Source organism: Erythrolamprus reginae, chromosome Z (genome assembly GCF_031021105.1).
Source record: "Erythrolamprus reginae isolate rEryReg1 chromosome Z, rEryReg1.hap1, whole genome shotgun sequence".
Taxonomy (NCBI): Eukaryota; Metazoa; Chordata; class Lepidosauria; order Squamata; family Dipsadidae; genus Erythrolamprus; species Erythrolamprus reginae.
This window is the reverse complement of record NC_091963.1, coordinates 30,779,778-30,804,964: the sequence shown is the minus strand read 5'-3', so window position 1 is coordinate 30,804,964 and position 25,187 is coordinate 30,779,778. Positions and strand designations below refer to the sequence as shown.

At 39.6% G+C, this 25,187-nt stretch overlaps 1 protein-coding gene across 5 annotated transcripts in view; it reads right to left on the bottom strand.

The window, feature by feature from the left end:
• Nucleotides 1-25,187, bottom strand: part of PLXDC2 (plexin domain containing 2) — a 365,033-nt gene that overhangs the window by 152,127 nt on the left and 187,719 nt on the right. For 3 of the 5 annotated variants that reach the window (XM_070726234.1, XM_070726236.1, XM_070726235.1), the window contains exons 3-4: nucleotides 19,686-19,727; nucleotides 5,402-5,548 (exon numbers count right to left, since the gene is read on the bottom strand). In XM_070726234.1, the coding sequence (XP_070582335.1) occupies nucleotides 5,402-5,548; nucleotides 19,686-19,727 (189 nt within the window). The remainder of the gene's footprint in view (nucleotides 1-5,401; nucleotides 5,549-19,685; nucleotides 19,728-25,187) is intronic. The other 2 variants (XM_070726237.1, XM_070726238.1) reach the window with 1 other exon arrangement.

Below are 25,187 nucleotides of genomic sequence, written 5' to 3'. Positions count from 1 at the left end.
TTTGCCTAAAACAAGGTTATTTCCAAAAAGTAAGATTTATACCCTAATACAGTGATGGTGAACGTTTTTTGGTTCACATGCCAAAAGGGTGGGGTGGATGTGCTAATATGCGTGACGTGCCCATACCCTTTCCCTCCCCCTGTGAATACCCAACCCCCTCCGGACTGCCCCCACGCATGCACACAGGCTTTTCTGAAGCCTGGTAGGTGAAAAAAACCCGCGTAGCAGACAAACCGGAAGTTCAGAAAAATGCACTTCCAGTTTGCCATTGTGCTGTTTTTTTGCACTCCGGAGTGTAAAAAAGAGTAAATGAAAAAATCGGGGCAGGCAGGAGTTGCTGTGTAAAGAGCGACCAGAATCAAGGGAATCGTCTTCCGCAACAGTCAAAGAGCAGGATTTGGGGGAAAGTAAACTTTTGCTTTGGCTGTATGGCAGAAAAGCAGCAGAAGTCTTTTTTTATTTTCCCCAAACTCCAGCTCTACGGCTTCCAAACCAGCCAGGGCATCAACCGCTCTGGACGAGTGTCTAGGACGGGCATCTCATGGTGGGGAGAGCTGCAAGATGTATGTCCAGATGAGAATTGTAGCTCTGTCGTGTTCTTCAGCGTTGTGTCCAGAGAAGGAAGCCCATTGCACTGGCAAAAGAGAACTTCTCACACGTTCAATCAAACTTCTCAAACTTGTGAGAAGTTTCCTTTTGCTGGTACAATGAGCATTCTTCTCTGGACACAATGCTGAGAAATGCAATGGAGCTATTGTACCCATCTCATGGCCTGCCTGTCCCTGCTCTGCTCTAACCTGTCACCACCAAACTGTGTTCCACCATGATATGCACGTCATTCCTGATACTTGTAGCTCCATTGTGTATTTTGGAGTGTCCAGAGAAGCCCAGTAAAAAAGACAATGTCTCACAAGTTCAATCAAGCTCGTGCCCATGTCTCACATATTCAATCAAGTTTGATTGAACCCGTGAGACTTTTCTTTTAAAACGGACTGGACACAATGCTGAAGCCGTGAAAATTGGCAGCTACTGCAAAGGCATCACTAAGCTAGGCAAAGCATGTCGGAGCCAACAAGCCAGTTTCACACTTTCGCATCCTTGGTTTCTCTGCATTCCACAAAAGCTCAGGAATATGGGAAGCCGGAGTTCCTTCGTGGACTCACCCCTGGTGTGCTGTCACTTGGCTTTGGTACTGGAGGGAGAGAGATGGCCTGGAGGTGGGGAGATGGAGACCGAAAGGAAAGGCTCAGTGGGGGAGGGGAAAGTGAAAGCGTGAAGCTGCCTTGTTGGCTCTGACAAGCTTTGCCTAGCTTAGCACTGTCTTCGCAGAAGCTGGCAATTGCAATCAAAACAGCAGAAGAGCGCTCCCGGGTATTTTGTGCTGTATCACATTTATTATTTTAATTGGGACTCTGATTCCACATTCCCAATCTCTTTATAACTATTTTTTATTGTCTGGGAATTTTTTAAAATAATATATATATTTTTTAAAATAATATATATATTTTTAATATCTGGAGAATGTATTCATTTCTCTCTCTATCTCTTTACAGATAATATAGTTTTTTCTATTACTTCTGTCAAGTTTACCAATCTTGGAAAATATTTTTACCTAACCAAGAGTCGAAATCTAAGTGCCTTATTTCTTTCTCTTTAGTCATCCTCCATTCTTTCAACTTCTTATATAATTGTATATCTGAATATTTACTATTAGTGAAGAATCTCTTCAAATGATCTGACTTTTCAAAAACATCCAAGAGCTTCTCAAGTGAGAGAGCTTGAATCAATTCATTCACATGACAACTGAATTGTCATTTCTGCTACTGAATTTAGATTCCTTTAGGACTAATCTTGATTTTTATGGTGGCTTTCAGTACGTGGAAAAATGATAGGAATTCTATTCAGCAGTAATGGGGCACTGAATTATATATGTAAATCAGAAGCTTAGTTAATATCCTGACAAAACAATTTGGTATGGAATCAGAATTAGTCAAGACATATTTTTGATATGGAAATAAAATTACATGTCACCTCTTTCTCATTTGATAAGAAACTCAAAACAATAATATTTTGACAAGGATTTAATAGCGCTCAGAAATTCAGCTCATACAAATGTAAAGGATAAATACAGGGCTGTTTCTTTCTAGTTCTAAATATGGCAGTTAAGCTAGTCAATTTGGACTATAATTCATCTATCAAATGCAAGGGCAAAGCAACTCCTGACTTGAATGTCACTGAAACTATTTCTTGCTTTTAAAATATTTTGTAATATTTATGCAGGTTCTTTTAAAGAAATTCAAAGGCTCATCTGATTTTTAAAAACTCCCTGAAATGTTTTCCTACAGGTATACAAAATGAGACCATTTCTTCATGGTATGTATGGGAACAATGGGGATAGTATGAATGTAGAATTTAGCTTACCTGGCGGTAGAGAGACAGGAGGGATGCGGGTATCTATCTCTGGAGTGACAGAGGGCCAGAATATTCTGGTCCTGCTGGGGAGAGGTAGATCTGGCGGGAATCACAAGGCTAGCTGTTCTGGAGGAAAAAGAGATCGCTGCTTAATAGCGATCCCTTGTTCCAGTCCTGTGAGCTCAAACTGGGGTCCTGGTGACGAGTGTAATTCCGGCCCTGGGCTCAAGCTGCTGCTGCTCAATGCCAGATCGGTAGTAAATAAAGCTCTCCTCATCCGGGATTTGATCCTGGAGGAGGAGGCCGATCTGGCATGTGTGACTGAGACCTAGCTGGGCCGGGAGGGAAGAGTTCCTCACTCAGAAATATGCCCAGCCGGGTTTCAGGTATGGCATCAGCCTCGACCCCAGGGAAGGGGGGGAGGAGTGGCTATTGTAGCCAAGGAGAATCTTTGCCTGCGTAGACTCGTTGTCCCTGAGATTGCGGGTTGCGAGTCCCTCATTGTGAAGTTGGGCTTAGGGGTTCAGGTGGGCTTGTTACTCACGTACCTGCCTCCCAGCTGCATGTCAACAGCCCTGCCTGTGCTGCTCAAGGAGGTGGCCGGGTTGGCAGTGGAGTTCCCCAGACTTATTGTCCTGGAGGACTTCACTTTGCCATCATTCGGCAGCTCCTCTGGACTAGCACAGGAGTTCATTGCCACCATGACAACCATGGACCTGACTCAAATAGTTCAGGGTCTGACTCATGAGGGGACACACACACCCGACATGGTATTCCTCTAGGAGCAATTGAGTAATGGTCTGAGACTAAGGGGCTTAGAAACATTGCCTTTGTCATGGTCAGACCATTTCCTACTGCGGCTTGATTTCCTGGCTCCAACCCTCCCCCGCAGAGAGGCTGAACCGATTAGGAGGTTCCACCCCAGACGCCTGGGGCGCTTGGGGTATTACCAGATTCACTTGTCCATAGCTTGGTGGAGTCTCTTGCTGAGGCCTGGAACAAGGCTGCAGCGGAGGCTCTTGACCGAATTGCACCATTGTGACCTCTCTGTGGCACTAGACCCCGTAGAGCTCCATGGTTCAATGAGGAGCTCCGGGAGTTGAAATGCCAGGAGAGACATCTAGAGAAGCGATGGAGAAAGAGTAAGTCCGAATCCGATCGAACACTTGTAAGAGCTTTTATTAAGACCTACAAAGTGGCGCTCAAGGCGGCAAGATGCACGTACCATGCCGCCTGATTGCATCAGCGGAATCCCACCCGGCCACTCTGTTTAGGGTGACCTGCTCCCTTCTAAATCAGGGGGGAGTTGGGGAGCCCTTGCAGGGCAGTGCCGAGGAATTTAACTCGTTTTTCGCTGATAAAGTCGCTCGGATCCGAGCTGATCTCAACTCCAATTGCATAGCAGTATCGGCTGACAATGAGTTAGTCAAGGTGACTGGAGCTAAACGTCTTTGTCCATCTGTCTGGGAGGAGTTTGACTTGGTGACACCTGATGAAGTGGACAAGGCCATTGGAGCTGTGAGTTCTGCCACCTGTTTACTGGATCCGTGTTCCCCTTGGCCAGCCAAGAGGTGACACAGAGCCGAGTCCAGGAGATTGTCAACGCCTCCTTTAGGAGGGGGTCCTTTCCGGCTCCTTATAAGGAGGCACTTGTGTGCCCCCTCCTCAAAAAGCCTTCCCTGGACCCAGCCGTGCTTAATAACTACCGTCCAGTCTCCAACCTTCCCTTTATGGGGAAGGTTGTTGAGAAGGTGGTGGCACTCCAACTCCAGCGGTCCTTGGAAGAAGCTGATTATCTAGGCCCTCAGCAGTCTGGATTCAGGCCTGGCTACAGTACAGAAACTGCTTTGGTCACGTTGATGGATGATCTCTGGCGGGCCTGGGACAGGGGCTTGTCCTCTGTCCTGGTGCTTCTTGACCTCTCAGCGGCTTTCGATACCATCAACTATGGTATCCTTCTGCACTGGTTGGAGGGGTTGGGAGTGGGAGGCACTGTTCTCCAGTGGTCCTCCTCCTACCTCTCTGGTCGGTCGCAGTCAGTGTTAGTGGGGGGTCAGAGGTTGACCTCTAGGTCTCTCCCTTGTGGGGTGCTCAGGGGTTGGTCCTTTACCCCCTGCTATTTAATATCTACATGAAACCGCTGGGTGAGATCATCCAAGGACATGGGGTGAGGTATCATCAGTATGCCAATGATACCCAGTTATACATCTCCACCCCATGTCCAGTCAATGAAGTAGTGGAAGTGATGTGCCGGTGCCTGGAGGCTGTTGGGGTCTGGATGGGTGTCAACAAGCTCAAACCTAACCCAGGGGAAGAGCCTTCTCTGTGGTGGCCCCGGCCCGGAATCAACTCCCCCCGGAGTTTAGAACTGCCCCCACCCTCCTTGTCTTTCGTAAATTACTCAAGACCCACCTATATCGCCAGGCATGGGGGAACTGAGACACTTCCCCCAGGCTTTTATATTTTATGTTTGGTGTGTATGTGTTTGGTTTTAAATGATGGGCTTTATATGTTTTTCTCTTTTAATATTAGATTTGTTCCACTGTAACATTGTTTTTATTATTGTGGTGAGCCGCCCTGAGTCTTTGGAGAGGTGCGGCATACAAATCTAATAAATTATTATTATTATTATTATTATTATTATTATTATTATTATTATTATTAATACAATAAATGCAAAAATCAGATAAGGATTTCTAGATTTGAGTTATAGATTAATATTTCTCATTACATGCTATACTATGTTGATAGGGTTTTTAGTTTTTTCTTAATATTAGATTTGTGCCTGTACAATATTGTTTTATCGCTTGTTGTGAGCCGCCCCAAGTCTTCGGAGAGGGGCGGCATACAAATCTAATAAATTATTATTATTATTATTATTATTATTATTATTATTATTATTATGTTATGACATTAATGACACGTAATATAAAGGTAATTCAAGTATTAGAGAAAATAATTAAATTGGAATATATATCAAATGTCTTACTGCAGCTTGTCGATGGGTATTGGAGAGTATTCCATGAATCTTCACTTTATCTTTTTCCATTTTATCAATGTTTACCCACAAATCTTGGCTGGAAGAATCAAATGGGCCATATATCCTTGAAGTATAATAATTGTGATCCGTGTCTTCCTAGGGGAGAAAAAGAGAAACATAGATTTGATCTTATTTTTCCGTCTTTTTGAAATATTTCAAAACAGATGCAAAACTCTTATTTCTTTTATTACATAGACAACAAGCAGAGAATTGAATGCTAGAAAATAATAGCAAACACCCTACTTGAGCGGGGTGGCGCAGCAGGTAGAATGCTGTACTGCAGAGGTTCAAATCTCATTACCGGCTCAAGGTTGACTCAGCCTTCCATCCTTCCGAGTTGGGTAAAATGAGGACCCAGATTGTGGGGGCAATATGCTGGCTCTGTTAAAAAGTGCTATTGCTAACATGTTGTAAGCCGCCCTGAGTCTAAGGAGAAGGGCAGCATAAAAATCAATCAATCAATCAATCAAACAAACAAACAAATAAATACTTGTGATTTTATAAATGTAATTTTTATATTTTAAATGTTTGAACTAACTGCGACTTCTACCAAATGTGGTTTTGGATAAAAAAAAAACAGTAATCGGTAAATCTTCACTGGAATCTTCTGTTTTAATGTAGATAAAGGTTTTACCTTTCATGCTGTATTTTAAATAACATTTAAATTGTGATATTGCAAACATGTATGGCAATTTCTTTGTTATTGTTCAAATATTTGTAGCAAAGTGGGATGTACCATTCCTAGTTTTATTTGCCTGTCTAATAATATCTGGGAAAACAGACTCTATCTATCTATCTATCTATCTATCTATCTATCTATCTATCTATCTATCTATCTATCTATCTATCTATTTTTATTTGTTTTGCCAAGTACGCATTAGTGGTATACAAAGATATAACAATATTTATATACTGTACATGATACTAGTAAAAGAGAAATGGTAGGACAGGGGACGGAAGGCACTCTGGTGCATTTATGCAAGCCCCTTATTGACCTTTTAGGAATTGGGAGAGGTCAATAGTGGATAATCTAAGGGTAAAGTTTTGGGGGTTAGGTGATGATACTACAGAGTCTGGTAGTGAATTCCATGCATCAACTACTAGGTTACTAAAGTTCTCTATTGTTCTCAGGAAGAATACCACCCAAAGATTTTTGATAACTCTTCCTGTATTTCCTTAGAAATTTAAATGATTGCTTCTTATTGATTTCTAAAAAAGCCATGGGGATTTGATCATTCCAGTTTTAGGGATATTGCACGTTTTCCCCATGACATTTTACATGCTTAATGTAATTGATATTCCCGGATAAATTAAGGATAATTCCAAGGTACAAGAGAAATTTTAATGGACAAGATCATTATTTTGAAACTACTGTATTTTAAGAACTAAACTAAAGAATATGTGTCTCACCCATGTAATATTTTGACATTCATATGTCAATTTAAAGTTTGTGCATATGTGTGTGTGTATTTGTATGCACACACACACATACACACATCATTGGTCTTTTTTAAAGAACCAAAAAAAATATGCAGTAAACCATAATTTTTACAGGTTATCAGCTTACTAAAGGCAATTGGGACTGAAATTGCTGTCCCTAAGTGATACAACTATAAACTGCTTAACCAATAGCAGTTCCAGAAGTCATAGTGGCTACTGTTAAGCAAGGGCCATGCTCAATGTTGAGGACCTCATGTGACTATGACTTCTGTCTTCCTGCCAGGTTTTCCAATGTACAGAATGTTGGAAATCTGGCCATTGTGATCATCGGAACTCTGAGGACCAGTTGTAAAGTTTATCAAATGAATGGGAGTAATCCATAGACTGTCTCTAATTTCATCTGAGCCAAGAAACTATTAAATCTTAAACATATCAAATTTTAATTTCTAGTAATAGATTTTTAAGTATATCTTTTTCTGGTTAAGACCAAACATTTTTATGGTCTAACACAAATACTACTCCTGGAGAAAAATGTATGTGAAAATATAAACTATTTATAGATCTGTAAAGGCTCAAAAATGTAACAATTTAATTCTAGCAAAATTAGATTTTTAAAATCTATTGTAAAATGAAATTTCCATTAAGGTGACCAGCTAAAGTATGGTCTTTAACTTTGGACTGATGTCATCAGTTGCTCAAATTTCTTCATCTTGTTTGAAAATTCACCAAAAGTTCAAAAAAAAGCAACCAACTACTATATTACAGAAATGATAGTGCAAACTTCTTCAACTTGATTCCTGACAGTAAAAGTTACTAAGCTCTATCTGTAATATTTTCCATTCCCAAATGGTTTCGTAATGAGATTTTTGAAAATTTTATAGGAATCAATTGCAGTACAAAATCCAACTAATGCACATTTTGACACAATGTGACCTCAATGAAACTTTAGCATCTGCTTTTTGAGAAGCAATTGTTTTGCCCTTTAAATATATCATTCTGATGCTATTTGAAGATCTGGTCATAATGCAAAGACGTAATATGTTCAGATAGTGCATGGAAATTCTATGCTAAATACAATTCAGACAATGTAGTTTAATTGTAAGAGAGATAGCAATAAAAATACAAATATTTAAAGTTCTCTTAGCAACTTGCCAAGATAATCATAATCTATCTATCCATCCATCCATCCATCCATCCATCCATCCATCCATCATCTACCCACTCACTCACCCACCTCTCTTTCTCTCTCTCTCTTTGCAAAAATAAGAGCAGGATTTGGCATAGTGCTAAGATATTGAGGAAGCAGTTGCTGCAGATGAAAAAAGAGATCATTTTTCTTATTTATGGTTGCTCTAGTTTTGACTTTTACACTTCCAGGTCATTAATATTTGAAGTTGTATGCAACTATACCACATATTAGGATACATAGCAAGCTGAATCTTCCATTGGTATATATTCTCAAAAAAATTTATTCTACATTTTTTTGAGATATGACTTTTTTGCTCCTGCCCTTAAGATGAAGAACCTAAACAGATAATTCCAAAAGCAGCCTATACAAAGCATGTACTTTAATTTAATGTGAATAGTATGCATTAAAAATAGATAAAAATATTAACAATACAATGAATGTTTCTTTAATTTTCTTTGAGAGAGAGGCATGATTTTATTTATGTTCTTCACCAATCTTGGCATATGATAGTAACATAAACAATGCTTAATAAAATGTTTGGTTTTGTTATTAAAATTCTGAGATGCAACTTCCATTTTGATGCTAGAAATAAAATATCAAATCATGTTCAAGTAAGAGAGATACAGCACAGGTAGTCCTCAAGTTACAAAAGTTTGTTTAATGATGTTCACATTTACAACAGCCTGAAAAAGTGACTTGTGGACTATTGCAGCATCTCCAAGTTGCATTTGAAGCAAGAGATGAAGGATTGTAAAAATATTATGATCATAATTCACTTTGAGCTCTCAAATGTATTTGTAAAGTGTTGATTTGAGCATGTGAAACTGGTTTGTTTTGTTTTATTTTCAAAAGTATTATCCACCATTTTAGATTCTCTACTACTATTATTGCCCTCTAATAATAAAGATTCAGTGATATATTTCCAAGTTTCCTGTTCCAAAAAGATATTTATTGCATTAAGGATGCAGTAAAGCTGGGAATTACTCGTCCAAGAGTGGTATTAACCATTCAGAACCATTTCCTAAAGAATGCCTTCAGCTACATTAGCCTAATGAGCACCTATGTTCTTCAAGGAAGTATTGCTCTCTGTGCCATAACCTATAGATTAATCATTTGGCAGTGACAACAGGTAGCTTTCTTACAGGATCTTCTCTTTTGTAGAATAACATGTCTTCTATATAAGTAATTCCATTCTTGTGTGCTTTAGCTGTCCCTTAAAATCCATACGTTTGTCTTCCTGAACCATTATTTCTCCCTAACACCTGTCTTTTCATGTTTGGCCTTTATTCTGTAGCTTTCTGTGATTAGGGACAGCTTTTTAAAATAAAATCTAGCCTATGAAACCAGCAAATTAACAAAGTAAACTAAACAAAGGAAAGTAAATCTGCCATATAATTTAGAAGACTGAAATCCTCAGGGAATAATTGCTCAGTTTTAAAATGAGTTTCAGTTCACTAAACATGGAGCCAGTAAATAAGCTATTGGTTTGAAAATAAAACTACTGGGGAAAAAACAACTTAAAAAACAACAACTCAATAGCAGTAACTGTGACAGGGATGTAGGAGCTCTGGTGGACAACCACTTCATTATAAGCCAGCAGTTTGCTGCAACTGCCCTAAAAGCCAATGCAGTCCTAGGCTGCATTAACAGAGGGATAGAATCAAGATCACATGAATTATTCGTACCATTTTACAGTGTTTTGGTAAGATCACACTTGAAATCCAGTTTTGGTTGCCACAATATAAAAAAGATACTGAGAATCTAGAAAGAGTTCGGAGAAGAGCAACACAAATGATTAGGGAATTGGAGGCTAAATATATATGAAGAATGATTGCAAGAATTACTATATTTTTCGGAGTATAAGATTTACCCCCCAAAAGAGGGTGAAAACTTGGGTGTGCCTTATACACCAAATGTAGCCCCACCCAGCCACCCCCACTCACTCTTTGGTCTCTGCCTGCCAACACTTTACCTCCTTGCAGCAAAGAGCAGCAAAGCCTGATTAGCACAAGCCACTGATTATCTGCCTCCTGACACTCAGATGATTGATTGAAGATGCCAGAAGCCCACGTTCTAAAATGGCACGGAGGCAAACTGCCTCTCCTTCCAGCGAAGAAGACAGAATTTTATTTTATTGTGCTAATCAGACTGTGCTGAAACTGGCTGTTTGTTTAGGGGGTTTTGCTGCAAGGAGGTAAATCAATAACTATAAATGCCTATAAAATGTTCCAATTATTAGACTTATTTTTTAAAGACTGATTTATTATTGTTCTATAATAAATTATTGTTCTAAACCACTTAACAAAACAAAGAAACTTTTTAAAAATAAAGGCTTGATCTGAAGAGGCCTAGTGCTATTGTATCTTCTTTAAAATAGCAGAGAATACTTCTAGAAAGCTGTTTTAAAGATCTGTAAAAGTATACAGTAATATGAAATTTAACAGTGTCCTATTTTAGTATTAAGTATCTAGTATTAAGATAATACTAAGTTAAACCCTGACTTAGTCATGTTTGGAGTAGATCTATTTAAATAATTGGGAGGAGTTAGTGTGATTACATTTAAGAAAACTTTCTGGGATTAATATACTGCAATACAGTGATCCCTCGAGTATCGCGAGGGTTACATTCCAAGACCCCTCGCGATACTCAATTTTTCGCAATATAGTGGTGCGGAAGTAAAAACACCATCTGCGCATGGCCGCGCATGCGCAGATGGTGTTTTTACTTCCGCACCTGGGAAGACCCAGGGAAGGTTCCTTCCGCCGCCCAGCAGCTGATCTGCTCGGCAGCGCCGCAGCAGCGAGGAGCCGAAGATTGGGGTTTCCCCGCCGCCCACGCAAAGGGGAAACCCTGATCTTCGGCTCCTCGCTGCTGCCGCGGCCGCCGCTTGTCCGCCGCCTGCCTGCCCGCCTGCCCACCGCTTGTCCGGCCGCCGCTTGTCCGGCCGCCGCTTTTCCGGCCGCCACTTGTCCGGCCGCCGCTTGTCCGCCGCCTGCCTGCCCGCCGCTCGGTGCACGAGAGAGGGAAAGTGAGAAAAACAGGGAGAGCAAGAGGGGGAGAGATAGAGAAAGAGAGAGAAGGAAAGAAAGAAAGAGATGAGAAAGGAAGGAAGAGAGTGAGAGAGAGGAAGAAAGAGAGAGAGAGAAGAGTGGAGTATTTTTTAATTAATATTTTCTGAAAAATCGCGATATAGCGTTTCGCGAAGATCGAGATCGCGAAACTCGAGGGATCACTGTAATGTACATTTCTCCAATTCTTTGCTATTTCTATGGGTCAGACACACATGCACAGAAATACACAGCAAACAGTGTATATCAACTGTGCTGTTTGCTGTTTGGCAAATTGCTGGGAGGCAAAGGCCTTTTCCCCTTGTTTTCCTCCTCCAAAACTAAGGTGCATCTTATACTCCAAAAAATACGGTAATCATGTCTAGTTTAGGGAAAAGAGAGGTTAGAGATGACATGATAGCAGTATTCCAATATTTGAGGGGATGCCATGAAGAAGGGAGTCAACCTTAAATCACTTTAAGACAGGAAAAGAAGCAATAGCTAGAAACTAACCAAGAAGAGAAGCAACACAGAACTAAGGAGAAATTTCCTGGCAATGAGAATAATTAAATTTGCGTCCAAAAGTTGTGAGTGCTCCATTACTCAGAATTTTAAAGAAGAGATTGGAAAGCAGTTTGTCTGAAAATGTATAGGGGCCTCTGCTTGGGTGAAGAGTTGGACTAGAGGACCTCTGGGGTCACTTCCAGTTCTATTATTCTGTTCTTTTATTCATTTATTTGTTCTAAGATCTTGTGTATCCATCCCATCAAATCCAAAAAAAAGTCTGGAAAGTTATAGGATCTCCTGCCTTGGGCAAGGGACTGGAAGACCTTTGAGGTCTCTTCCAACCCTATTATTCTAAAAGTCAATCACTACATGGTAAAGAAGAAATCAAAGGCTGATGTAACTTCCAGAAGAAAATTTTTATTTATTTTATTTTGGGTGGATACAACAAGTAAAAACAATTTCTAAAAGCAACATAAAAATATTAATTGACAACCCTACTAAAACATACATACTCTCACTGTCACTCGTGGCCAGACCTAAGCAATATCTCATTCAATCAATGGCCCCAGGCCTGCTAGAAAAGCCAGGTCTTTACAACTTTGCGAAGGCCGGCAAGATGGGAAATATATGAATCTCTGAAGGCAGCTTGTTATGTCTTGTTATGCTGCTTGAAAACTGATCGCTGATTGGTTAAGGCGCAGCAAGTCGAATAGACTTGCCGCCAAAGCAAATAACTGTCAAAAGGTTTTCCCGCACTTTTACAAGGTATAAATAGACGCTGCTTTTGCCGTTGTTCTCAGTTGGAGACTGTTAACAGAGCTGAGCACTTCTGATCGTTCTCTACAAATAAAAGAGCTGTTATCAACCTGTGGTCTCCAGCCTCCTGATTTAACACAGCTAGTTCCATAGAGCTGGAGCCCTACAGAGAAGGTCCTTTTCCACAGACCCACCAACATTGTTTGGCTGAAAGGACCTGGACAAGGCCGACTGTGGGCTCTTATTGGTCACTGGGAGACATGAGGCAGGTCCCGCAGATAGGCTGAGAGGTCAAAGTATGAGGCAGAAGGCAGTCCTGCAGATAGCCTGGCCCAGAACCATTTAGGGCTTTATAGGTGATAACCAACACCTTGAATTGTGTTTAGAAACCAGTGCAGCTTGTGGCACATTGGTGTTATGTGGGTGTACCTAGGTACACCCACAATGGCTTGCGTGGCTGCATTCTGTACCAATTGAAAAGTCTGAACACTTTTCAGGGGTAGCTTCATGTAGAGAGCATTGCAGTAGTCAAGAGGTGATAAGGGCATGAGTGATCGTGTGAAGAACCTCCTGGCCCAAATAAGGTTGCAACAGTTGCACAAAATGGACCTGAGCAAAGGTCACCCTAGCCACAGCTGAGATATTGATCAAGTCTCAGCTGTGGATCTAGGAGGACGCTCAGATTGCGAGCCTGATCTGAGGTGATTATGGTTGTATGGTTTTAATTGCTGGGGTTTTATATATCTTTTCTTTTAATATTAGATTTGTGTCACTGTTATATTGTTTTTATTATTGTTGTGAGCCACCCCAAGTCTACGGAGAGGGGTGGCATACAAATCTAATATATTATTATTATTATTATTATTATTATTATTATTATTATTATTATTGTCCCACAGCCACCTAGTCTTGTCGGAGTTGAGCTTGTCTGTTAAGACCCTCACAGCCTCTAGGTATCGGCACATCACCTGCACTACTTCATTGAACTTATATGGGGTGGAGATGTTGAGCTGGGTATCATCAGCATATTTTTGATACCTCACCCCATGCTGGCAGATGATCTCACCTAGAGGTTTCATGTAAATATTGAATCGGAGAGGAGAGAGGACTGGTTTCTGTGGCACCCCACAACTGACGGGCCTAGGGGTCCAACTCTGTCGTCCCACTAACACTGACTGTGAACAGATAGAGAGATAGAAGGAGAACCACCATAAAATGGTGCCTTCCACTCCCAATCCTTCTAGTTGTCACAGAAGGATATCATGGGTGATGGTATTGAAAGCTACTGAGAGGTCAAGAAGCACCAGGATAGAAGAATATCCTCAGTCCCAGGCTCGTCAGAGATCATCCATCATTGCGACCAAAGCCTGAAGCCTGGTTGAAATGGGTTAGATAATCTGCTTTATCCAATGACTTCAGGAATTGAAGTCCCACCACTTTCTCCACAACCCTCCCACAAAGGACAAGTTGGAGACTGGGTGAAAGTTTTTCAATTCAGCTGGATCCAGGGAAGGACAAGTCTCATAACTGCTTCCTTAAGCAGCTACGGAAAAGATCCCTCACTCAGGGAGGTATTGATCACAGCCTGGAAACAGCCTCGTATCACCTCCCTGTTGGCCGAAACGAGCCAGAAAGGGCATAGATCCATTAGGCAAGTGGAGGCACTCATTGCTTCCATAGCTTCGTTCACTTTCTCAGGAGTCGCAGACTCAAACTCATGCCACACAATAGGACTAAGATCTATCCCTGTCATCTCAATCGACCCTGCCAAGTGGAGTTCAGGTCTGTTCCAATCTGAGCAACTTTGTCTGCCAGAAACTGAACAAATTCCTCAGCTCTATCCTGTAAGGGCTCTCCTGCTCCCTCCATATTAAGGGAGCAGATTATTCTAAAGAAGGCGGCTGGAAATGAATCTGCAGACGCAAGAAGTGCAGAAAATGTGAACGTTTTGCTACCCATATTGCCATTAGATAAGTCTTAATATAGACTCTTAACAATGTTCTGTCAGTTTCGGATTTACTGGTTTTCCAGCATTGCTCTAGATGTCTCTTCTGGTGCTTCATCTCCCAGAACTCTCCTGGATCCATTGTTGCAGAGAGGTTGCAAAGGTGCAATCCAGTCAAGAGTCCCTGATGATGCCTTATTCTAGGCAGCCACCAGGGCCTCAGCCAGATTGTCGGTAAGAGAGTCAGGTATTTCCCCAAGCTCCCTCTGGAACCCTTCTGGTCCATTAGGCACCTGGGGTGGAACCACCTCCCTGTGATCTGACCATGACAAGGGAGAGATGTCTATAGCCCTTAATTCCAGATGATTACTCCACTGTCTCGAAAGGAACACCAAGTCAAGTGTGTCGTCCCCCCCCCCCCCGTGAATCAGACCCTGTACAAGTTGGGTCAGTCCATGATTGGGGAACTCCACTGCCAGCCCAGCTACTGCATCTATCAGCGCAGGCAGGGATGTTGCAACACAGCTGGGAGGCAGGTACATTAGCAACAAATCCAATTGAACCCGAGAGTCCAATCTCACAAGCAGAGGCTCACACCCCACAATCTCTGGAGCAGGGATCCTGTGAGGGTTAAGGGTCTTCCATTCAATAATTGCCACTCCTCCACCCCTTCCCTGCTGTCGCCGCTGATGCAGTACAGTACTTGAAACCTGTCTGGGCCCATCTCTGAGAGCGGAACACCCCCTCCTGGCCCAGCCAGGTCTTGGTTATGCTTGCTAGGTCAGCCCCCTCCTCCAAGAGTAAGTCCTGGATTGGGGCACCTTTGTTGATGATAGACCAGCAGCATCCTGCAACCAGGGCCTTGACATTCCCTACTGCGAACTATATGGGGTGAATCCGAGGGGCCATCACTCTAAAACAGCAAGTCCTAGTCCCCCGACCCCGGTTCCCACTAAATAGTTCCCTATTGCTAAATAGTGTTTTAGGATAAGATTGGAGAATTTATCTCTGTCCATGTGTGGGCCATCAAAGACAGATATGCATGATGTTTGTTGGTGGTGGGAGTTGAATTTCCACATCTGCAGAATAATAACTTCCTTACCCTGGTGGTTTACAATACATTAAAACATTCTTAAGAATTAATTTCCAATTAAAATTAGCTTTAAAATATAACCTGAGTTAAAATCCAACCAAAACAAGTCAGTCCAACTAACATTGAAATCTAAATGCCTATTAGAATAGCATTGTTTTTACAGCTGTACAAAAAGACTAAAGTCAGGGGACTGGATTTTTTTACTTCTAGGGAATTATGAATAATCTGCAAAATTGTTGAAATTGTATATTTCGAACTATGTACAAGTAGGAGGCTAACAGTTTAGATTTTTAACTTCTAAATAAGATTTGTGTTCATATTTTGTTCATGTATGATAGTAATCAGAAACAAATGTCCTACTTTATCTACAGTATGTTCCTGGTTTTAGTTTCTATCATGATTCATATTATGTTACTTTCTGATTTTAATCTGTCTGTTGTTGTTTTTAGAATGTGCAAATTCTGTTTGGCTTTTTTGCAATAAGCCTAGAGGCCAAACAGATTGTTTCTGTTCTGCTTTGTTTTGGGACTTGGGGGTCAATCAAACATTAGACTGCAGTGACAGCACTTCAATGAAGATTTTTGCTTGATGTAATCCTATCTACTCAGACTGACTGACTATTATCTTGACCCCTTTCAGTCCAGAATGCTTTGCAATATTCACTCCTATTCAAAAAGATCTTGCCCCCCCCAACTATTTCTAAACTTTAGGACAATATTCAAGCACGGGTATGGTAATTGTAGTGAAATATAAAATCCAGTGAGTAATTGTGGTCTAAACTACATATCAGTTTGGGATACATAGAACTGATAAATTTATTATAAGTGAAACTCTATTGTAAAATATCTCTCTGAAGTGCAATACTTAGAGCCGCTATGTACATAATTAAAGATGTTCAAAACAATAGAATGCTGTTGGAAAATTAAACTGTAAAAGGTGTTAGCCAATTAGAACCCTGGGAAGTATACTCTTTGAAGATAGCTGAACTATTAGCAGTCACAACAGAAAGCATTTAAAGGGCAGAAGCAGAAGATTTGGCATTTGCTCTTATATTGTAGTAAAACCTATAAGCAGCCCTGATAGCCTATGATGTCCAAAACTTCTTGTCGACATGCACAGATGAATGCACAGAGACAATATGAAAACTTAATCTTGGAAAATATAGACTTCTATTTAAAAAAAAACCCAAACAAATCCAGGGTGTCCAGGGGGAAAGCATTTTGAAATTCCCTAATATTTCCCTGTAATTTGCGATCTAGTTAAGGCACAGTCGTAGATGAGGTCATACCAAATGGCTAAGCCGTGGAGAAATAGTGGTAGCTGAGGAAGCAAGTTGTTGCCACAGTTATGCTCATTTTTGCTTGACTCTGCCAGGCAGCACGATCCATTTTTTTACATGATTCTTCCCTGACGTTTAAACATTTTAATACGTTTCCCCCCCCCCTGATTTATTCTCATTTTTTCACGAATTCCCCAATAATTCCCTGATATTTCCCAAATTGCTGATTTCCCTGATAATTCCCCGATTTCCCTGTTTTCCAGGTTTGCTGGACACCCTGAAATCTTAACTTTTTTCACTTGAATTAAATTTCTCATTATTTTGAATCTAACAACCAACTCAAAATAACAGAAGCATGGAATTTTCTGAATATTTACATGCATTCACAGCTGAGTTATGGTCTATAAGCACAATTCATTTGGCTACCTATTCCATATCAATATGTTAGACTTTATAGAAAACAAAAGAGCAGATCCAGTGGCAGTGTTTATATAACACATGTATTTATATATTTACATCCTGTCTTTATTATTTTAACAAATAACTTAATGTGGTCAATATTTATAGTCCTTTTTTTCTATTTTCCTTATAATAACATCTCTGTGGGGTAAAGTGAGCTGAAGAATTATTTACTGGCTCAAGCTTATCCAGCTAGCTTTTATGCCTAAAATGCTGCTTCAACTCACTCTCTCCTGGTTTCTAGCTAGATGTCTTAACCACTAGACCAGATCAGTTCCCAATTGTATTAGTTATAAACAGGGGAGGGTTACGGATTCTTCTAAAGCCAGTTCACTCAGGGATGTGCTGTGCGTGTGGGTGCACATAGCATGCTGTGTGCATTACATACCACGTGCATAAGTGGTACTAAAACAAAGCTTCTGTGCATGTGCAGAAGCAAAAAACAAGATGGCACCACCTAGAGAACTGGCTCAGTTCTGATTTGTAATTTAGACCACAATTATTCACTGGATTTTATATTTCACTATAATTACCATACCGGTGCTTGAATGTTGTACTAAAGTTTAGAAATGGGGGGGGGGGGGGGGACCCAAGATCCTTTTGAAGAGGAGGGAATATTGCAAATCATTCTGGACTGAAATGGGTCAAGATAATAGTCGATCAGTCTGAGTAGATAGGATTACATCAAGTTACTAGCCATTCTATAGAGTCGGTTCGAATTGGCAGGAACCCACCTCTGGTTACAAATCAAGCAATCTGATTGTACAAAATTTAGCTTTGGCTAGTTTCAACCTGGGTTGGGGTATATTCAATGGTGTAATGTTTTGTCTGATTATAGCCAATTCAATAGACTAGATTTTTCATTACTTATATGCTCTTAATTTACATACAACGTGAAATTTTAGTTGCTGCACATGCCGAGAAGCCGAGTCTTGTGCTGATGGGTGCACGCGCACCTGTGATAGCCTCGGAAGGCACACCAGTAGCGCCGAAGATGAGCAGCCCTTCACTGTACTCGAGGGTATATACATGTGAATTTGTATTTGTGAAGGTGGAAAAAAATAATTTGAGGGCGGAAGGTCTTTCTTATTTTCAGTGATGTCTTTCCCACTGTCTCACCTTCCAAACCGGAACCAGGAACCCCAGCCAACAGGAGCCATGTGGTTGTTGCCGGTCACTTCTGCAGCTGTTTGTCACCACTTGTGTGTGGCAACTCGGGTCTCTGTTCGCCGTCATAGGCCTTCAGGAAAGGCCTCTGCAGCTGAGAAACAAGCTCTATATTGATGCACATGGTGCCCAGTTCTACACCAGAGGCCTTTTGTCGTCAATCCTCAGAGCTTTTCTCAGCTACACAGAAAGGCTTCTGCTGGCAAATGGAGGTGTTGCTGGGGTGATCTGTGCAAAGGGCAACAAGCAGCCACAGAAGTGGGCTGGCAAGGCAAGGCAGCTGTCAGGGGTATAGGAAGCCTGGCTGCAACTGTCCTAAGGTAAATGGGTGCTGGGCTCACAGGCCAGCTCTACCCATCTTTGACCCAACTTGATTTTTACCCATGATTCTTGCCCTTCCTCATGCAATTAGTGGGGCGAGTGGGGTCTTAACTAGGGCTTATTCTTGTGGAAGAGTAGGGCTTATATTGGGCACATGTGTAAAAATCAATCTGGGTCTTATTTGGGGGGAAACAGGGTAGCAAAACCTTAAAAATTGGTGAGATACCTAAGAAAGTAGGTATTAGAGGTGGAATAGCCACCTGAAATAGAAAGAGGGGAGTAAGGAGGGGAAAGATTGAGTCAGATTGAATATGACAAAGCAAAATTGGAATGTAACTTAGCCTATTGTAATGTATTTAAGAGATGATATATGGTTATTAAGTTGTATTGAAGATATATGATGTTGTATATTATTTTAATGAGAAGAAAAATAAAAAATGTCTGTTAAAAAAAAATTGGTGAGATACCTAAATGTTTTTATTACCAGTCTCAAGTTATTTGTTTATCATGTTTTTGTGTTTATTGGGAATTTTTTGTATTGTATTTCTTTTTTTCTGATTTTATTTAATTTTATATGCAACCTAAATTCACAAATGTTGATAAGGAGGGTTTTATTTATCTTTTAAATAAATACAATAAATGCATCTATTGGCTAAATATGCTTATGGAGGACAGATAGAAAGTAGCAACAGCAGCAAAAAATTCTTCTGAAAGTGTCAATACATGCAACTAGAGAAATAATGATATTTCCTCGTAGCTATTAATAAAAACCCCCACAAAACTTGGAAATGTTAATATGAAAAATCTTCTTCATGTAGCAAGCAGTACTTTTTTCTACTAAAAATATTTACTACTGATTACAATCCACATTTATAAGCTGCAGCTTAATTCTTTAAAAATTCATTTGAAAAATTGCAGAATCTAGTATTAATATTCCTTTTTCTACTGAATTATTTCAGCTATCATTAGATTGACTAGTAATTTAGGAAAAAGTTACAATACTGAGATCCAGTGTGCAAATTAGATGTACCTCCTCATTGCTTAGATTTTCCATCATGTACATTTCCCACATCTGAAATAGGAAAGGAAGAAAAAGGAAAGAGGTAAAACTTCAGTGCTTTCTTCTGGCATATTCTGATTTACCATTTAGTTATTAATATCTATTCAGTTTCTTGAGCTGAACTATATATTCAGCTGCTGCACTGGAGTTTTGTTACTCTTGCTTTTTAAACAAATTTTTATCCAGAGAGCATAACAGTGAAAAATAAGTACAAATGTGTGAAACTATTTAACCCCTTTCTAGAAAAATATGACACTTCACTGTAACATATATAGTGTTCCCTCGTTTTTCGCGGGGGATGCGTTCCAAGATCGCCCACGAAAGTCGAATTTCCGCGAAGTAGAGATGTGGAAGTAAATACACTATTTTTGGCTATGAACAGTATCACAAGCCATCTCTTAACACTTTAAACCTCTAAATTGCAATTTTCCATTCGCTTAGCAACCATTCAGATTATTATTCACCATGTTTATTTATGTTTATTAAAAAAAATATTTATTAAAGGCAGACGAAAGTTTGGTGATGACATATGACGTCATCAGGTGGGAAAAACCGTGGTATAGGGAAAAAACCCACAAAGTATTTTTTAATTAATATTTTTGAAAAACTGTGTTATAGAGTTTCCGCGAAGTTTGAACCCGCGAAAATCGAGGGAACACTGTACAGGTAAAACTTGAAAAATTAGAATATCATGAAAACATTCATTTATTTCAGTGATGCAACTTAAAGGTGAAATGTAATATATGAGAGAGATTCATTACATGCAATGCAAGTTAGTTGAAATTATGATTTGTTATGATTGTGATGATTATGGGGTATAGTCCATGAAAACCCCAAATCCACAATCTCAGAAAATTAGAATATTACATGCAATCAATAAAACAAGGATTGTACATAGAACAATATCAGAGCTCTGAAAAGTATAAGTATGCATATGTACTCAGTACTTGACAGCAATTGCTGCCTCAATGTGGCGTGGCATGGAAACTATTAGCCTGTGGCACTGCTGAGGTGTTATGGAAAACCAGGATGCTTCAATAGCTGTCTTCAGCTCTTCTACATTGTTCAGTCTCATATTTCTTCATGACAATGCTCCATAGATTCTCTATGGGGTTTAGGTCAGGTGAGTTTGCTGGCCAATCAAGCACAGTAACCCCAAATCCCAATCATTGAACCAGTTTTTGGTGCTTTTCGCAATGTGGGCAGGTGCCAAGTCCTGCTGGAAAATGAAGTCAGCATTCCCATAAAGCTCATCTGTGGAATGAAGTATGAAGTGATCCAAAATCTCCTAGTAGATGGCTGTGTTGACCCTGGACTTAATGAAGCACAGTGGACCATCACCACAGACTGTGGAAACTTCACACTGGACTTCAAGCATCTTGCAGTGTGTGCCTCTCCATTCTTCTTCCATACTCTGGGTCCCTAGTTTCCAAATAAAATGCAAATGTTTTCATAGTCTGTGTTGATTTGGGGAGCCATGTCTTCTGCTGGTCTTGGTCCACTGTGCTTCATTAAGTCCAGGGTTAATGCAACTACCTACCAGGAGATTTTGGAACACTTCAGAATTACATAATTAAAAAAAAATAACTTTTATTCTATAATTGCAAACAAAAGAAGCTTTTTGTTTCTAATCATCAAAACCATAAATCATAAGTGCATTTCTTCTGTTTCATGGAGAAAACTATTCCAAATCACCCATAAAATAGATACAATGATACATCTACCTAAGAATGCCTCTACTTACAAACGTTTCTAGATAAGAACTGGGTGTTCAAGATTTTTTTCAAGAACCAATTTCCACTTATAAACCTCTGAAAGTGTAACTGGAAAAGGCAGGGAGAAGCCTCCGTGGGGCCTCTCTAGGAATCTCCTGGGAGGAAACAGCGCCAGAAAAGGCAGGGAGAAGCCTCCATGGGGCCTCCCTAGTAATCTCTTGAGAGGAAACAGGGCCTCCACCCTCAATCACACGCTTTTGCTTTCACATTGATTCCTATGGGAAAAATTGCTTCTTCTTACAAACTTTTCTACTTAAGAACCTGGTCATGAAACAAATTAAGTTTGTAAGTAGCACTGTATTGTTACTTCTGCTAATAAAAAAAGTTAACTTAGCTGTAAATTACATTATCTTCACCAGCCATTCTTCCCATTGTGGCAGTACTAAATTTTTCTACTTTTCTAAATTTTTTGGCTATCTTACATAACTATCAAACTTGATATATATTTAGTTTACTCTCCATATAAAATAATTTTATTTTCTAAATCAAATTCATCAAATTATGATCCCAAATCTCATCATGAGAGCCTTTGACAAGGTTTTTAAAAGTTAGTTGTTCTGAACCTGGTTCACTGAATCTCAATCATCCAGATCATGTTTTCCCAAATATGCTTTTTCAAAAGGCACTGGACTTTGTTTTCTTATTTAAAATGTTTTGGTTCTCATCCAAGAAGCTTCTTTAGTTCTGGCTAAATCATGGGCTTCCCAAGGTATGCCCATGTTACACCAACACTCCGCAGTCTGCATTGGTTACCAATCAATTTCTGGTCACAATCCAAAGTGTTCGTTATGACCTATAAAGCCCTTCATGGCATCGGACCAGAATATCTCTGGGAACGCCTTCTGCTGTACGAATCCCAGCGACTGGTTAGGTCCCACAGAGTTGGCCTTTTCCGGGTCCCGTCAACTAAACAATGTCGTTTGGCGGGACTCAGGAGAAGAGGCTATTCTGTGGTGGCCCCGACCCTCTGGAACCAGCTCCCCCTGGAGTTCAGAACTGCCCCAACCTCCTTGCCTTTCGTACAGTTCTTAAGACCCATCTTTGCCGTCAGGCATGGGGGAATTGAGACATCTCCCTGGGGCCTGTACAGTTTATACATGGTATGTTTGTGTGTATGCTTGCTTTTAATAATGGGGTTTTTAGTGTTTTTTAAATTATTAGATTTGTTCTTATATTGTCTTTGTTATTGTTGTGAGGTGCCCCGAGTCTATGGAGAGGGGCGGCATACAAATCTAATAAATAATAATAATAATAATAATAATAATAATAATAATAATAATAAAAAAAAATAGTGGATAATGGAAGGATTTATATTCTGTAACAATTACCTGGTTGCTAGAACTATGAAGGTCTGTCGTGTTAGCTCCCTAAACCTCAATGACTTTCATAGATCTAGCAATTGACCTTCAGAGTGCTAATGACTTAGATAACTGCTAAGGAATATAAATCCCCCCTTTTGCCACCATTTAGTCAGAATTGAAGAAGCTTGTTGGATGAGAAGTGAAATGTTTTCAAGGGGAAAAAATTAATAAAGTCCAGTTGTCTCTTGAAAAAGCTGCTGGATCACTGAATATGTTAAAGGCTCTGTTTCTTGGGTTTACTGTTAGTTGATTAACTATTTCAGCTGCTGGATGTTTTATAAAGAATATAATATAATTATTATATTACTTTGAAATATTTTATTGTTGTAATTGTTTTTATACTGTAAGTCACCTAGAATCATGATTGAAATGGGTGGCTATTGAAATGAATAAATGAATGAACAAAAAACAAATAAACAAATACCTGTCTGGTAATATTTCCATATTAGAAACATTCAGTGTATTATCAAAGCATCCCTAAAAGGTTCACAATGATGTGATTTTAATCTGTGGAAGAAGACACAGCGTGTTACTTTATTATGGATAAAATGCAGGCAAAAATAATCCACCCAATGAACAGGCCACTAATTGGTCTTTATTGGTCTTCAAAAAGCGAGGCTGAGTAGGAACGGTCCTTGTTACATGTCAGCTGTGCCATCAATTGTGTTCTTTTTACTGGTAAATAATAATTGTGCACACAACTCTGATGTTCTAAGTCTTTGGGAGACTAAACATAAAAGAACAGACAATAATTAAAGTGCCTAGTCACACTTCTTAAAGAGAAAAGCAGAGCTAATCCTGGCTTCTTAGATTAAGCCTAATTAAGATAAATACTGCATTGCTTACTATGCTCGCATAAAAAGAAGCTTCTGTTAAATGAGATTTGGTTCTTAACACCACACAAATACAAGGCCAATTCCTGTTGCATTCCAAACAGGATTTAAGATCATAGAAAAACTATTCAGATATATTTTTAAAAAATTGACCTGAATATACAATAAGGGCCTGCACATAAGATATTATTTTATAAATATGATGGTGCTTTAATGGGTTGCAAAGAATTAGAGGTGGAATTACTGAAATAATTTGTTGAATTATTCTACGTTTTCATCATTCCTATAGAAGTGACAAGCTTTGAGAACCAGAGGTTCTATAAATAAATATAAGGAGAAAACAGCTAAAGTCTCACACGACCCTGGGTAAAACAGAAGCCTGCCACTAATCTCTGAAGCAGGCTGAAAAGCTGTACAGAAATCCTGATTGTTAATAGCCCTTTCCGCTGATTAACATGGGGAAATCTGCCTTCACAATGCATGAATTGCTTGAATGGCTAATATGGTGTGCCAGACTTATCAGGACACACAAAAGAATTGGTGAATGACTTATTTCAAAGGAAGCAGTAGTTGATGCACAGTTGATAAAGTAAGGACTACTTATTTATATAAAATGTTAGAATAAAACACCCCCCTTATAATTAATCTGCTTAATTTAAGTAGCTAGAGATCTTTCCCATAGCAAGGAGCTGCAAATATGATCAAATCCATTTTTTTCAATTCTGAAGAAGCGCATTGAGCAAATTAATAAAAATTTTAAAGTTAAAATTTTAAATCTCACTGATGGATTGGAAAACAATTTGGGGTGAGAGAAGATATTTTATCTATTTTACATCATATACAAGTTGGGAAGATTGTTATAGAATATAGAAGTTATGCATTAGAATCCAGACCAGAGTAATTACAATACAGTGGCATAGATAGATTACAGTCCTGTGATCTATGTGTGATTACAGGACTGTGATATTATGCATTATGACTTAATATTATGTATTATGAAGTCCAACTGATTTTCAGTTGTGGCATTTGCAGAATTTTCATTTAGCTTCTAAGAAAGATACTATAATTACTGAGTTGATGTGTAAACCAAAGTGGTTGAAATGAAACCACTGATAGGGATATCCATTACATTTCTGTACATTTTTTAGTTTCAAGATTTCAGAAACTACAAAAAGTGATGGTAAATGGAGATATGATTTGGAAGGTTAGCAGATACAAGACAAGGATGTCCCTTGTCACCACTATTATTTATATTGATATTGGAAGTATTAAATATAAATATTAGACAAGACATAGAGATAAAAGGCATGGAAATTAAAAAGGAACAGTATAAACTACAGGCATTTGCAAAAGATTTAGTTTTTATTTTAGAAGATCCATAAGAAACAGGGCCTAAATTGTAAAGTGGAGCCAGCTCACAAGCCAAATGGTCTGTGTGAAATGAAGCTCTGTGTAATACAGCCACTTTTGACCATCTGATAAGCTCCATGGGAGCTGTAGAGT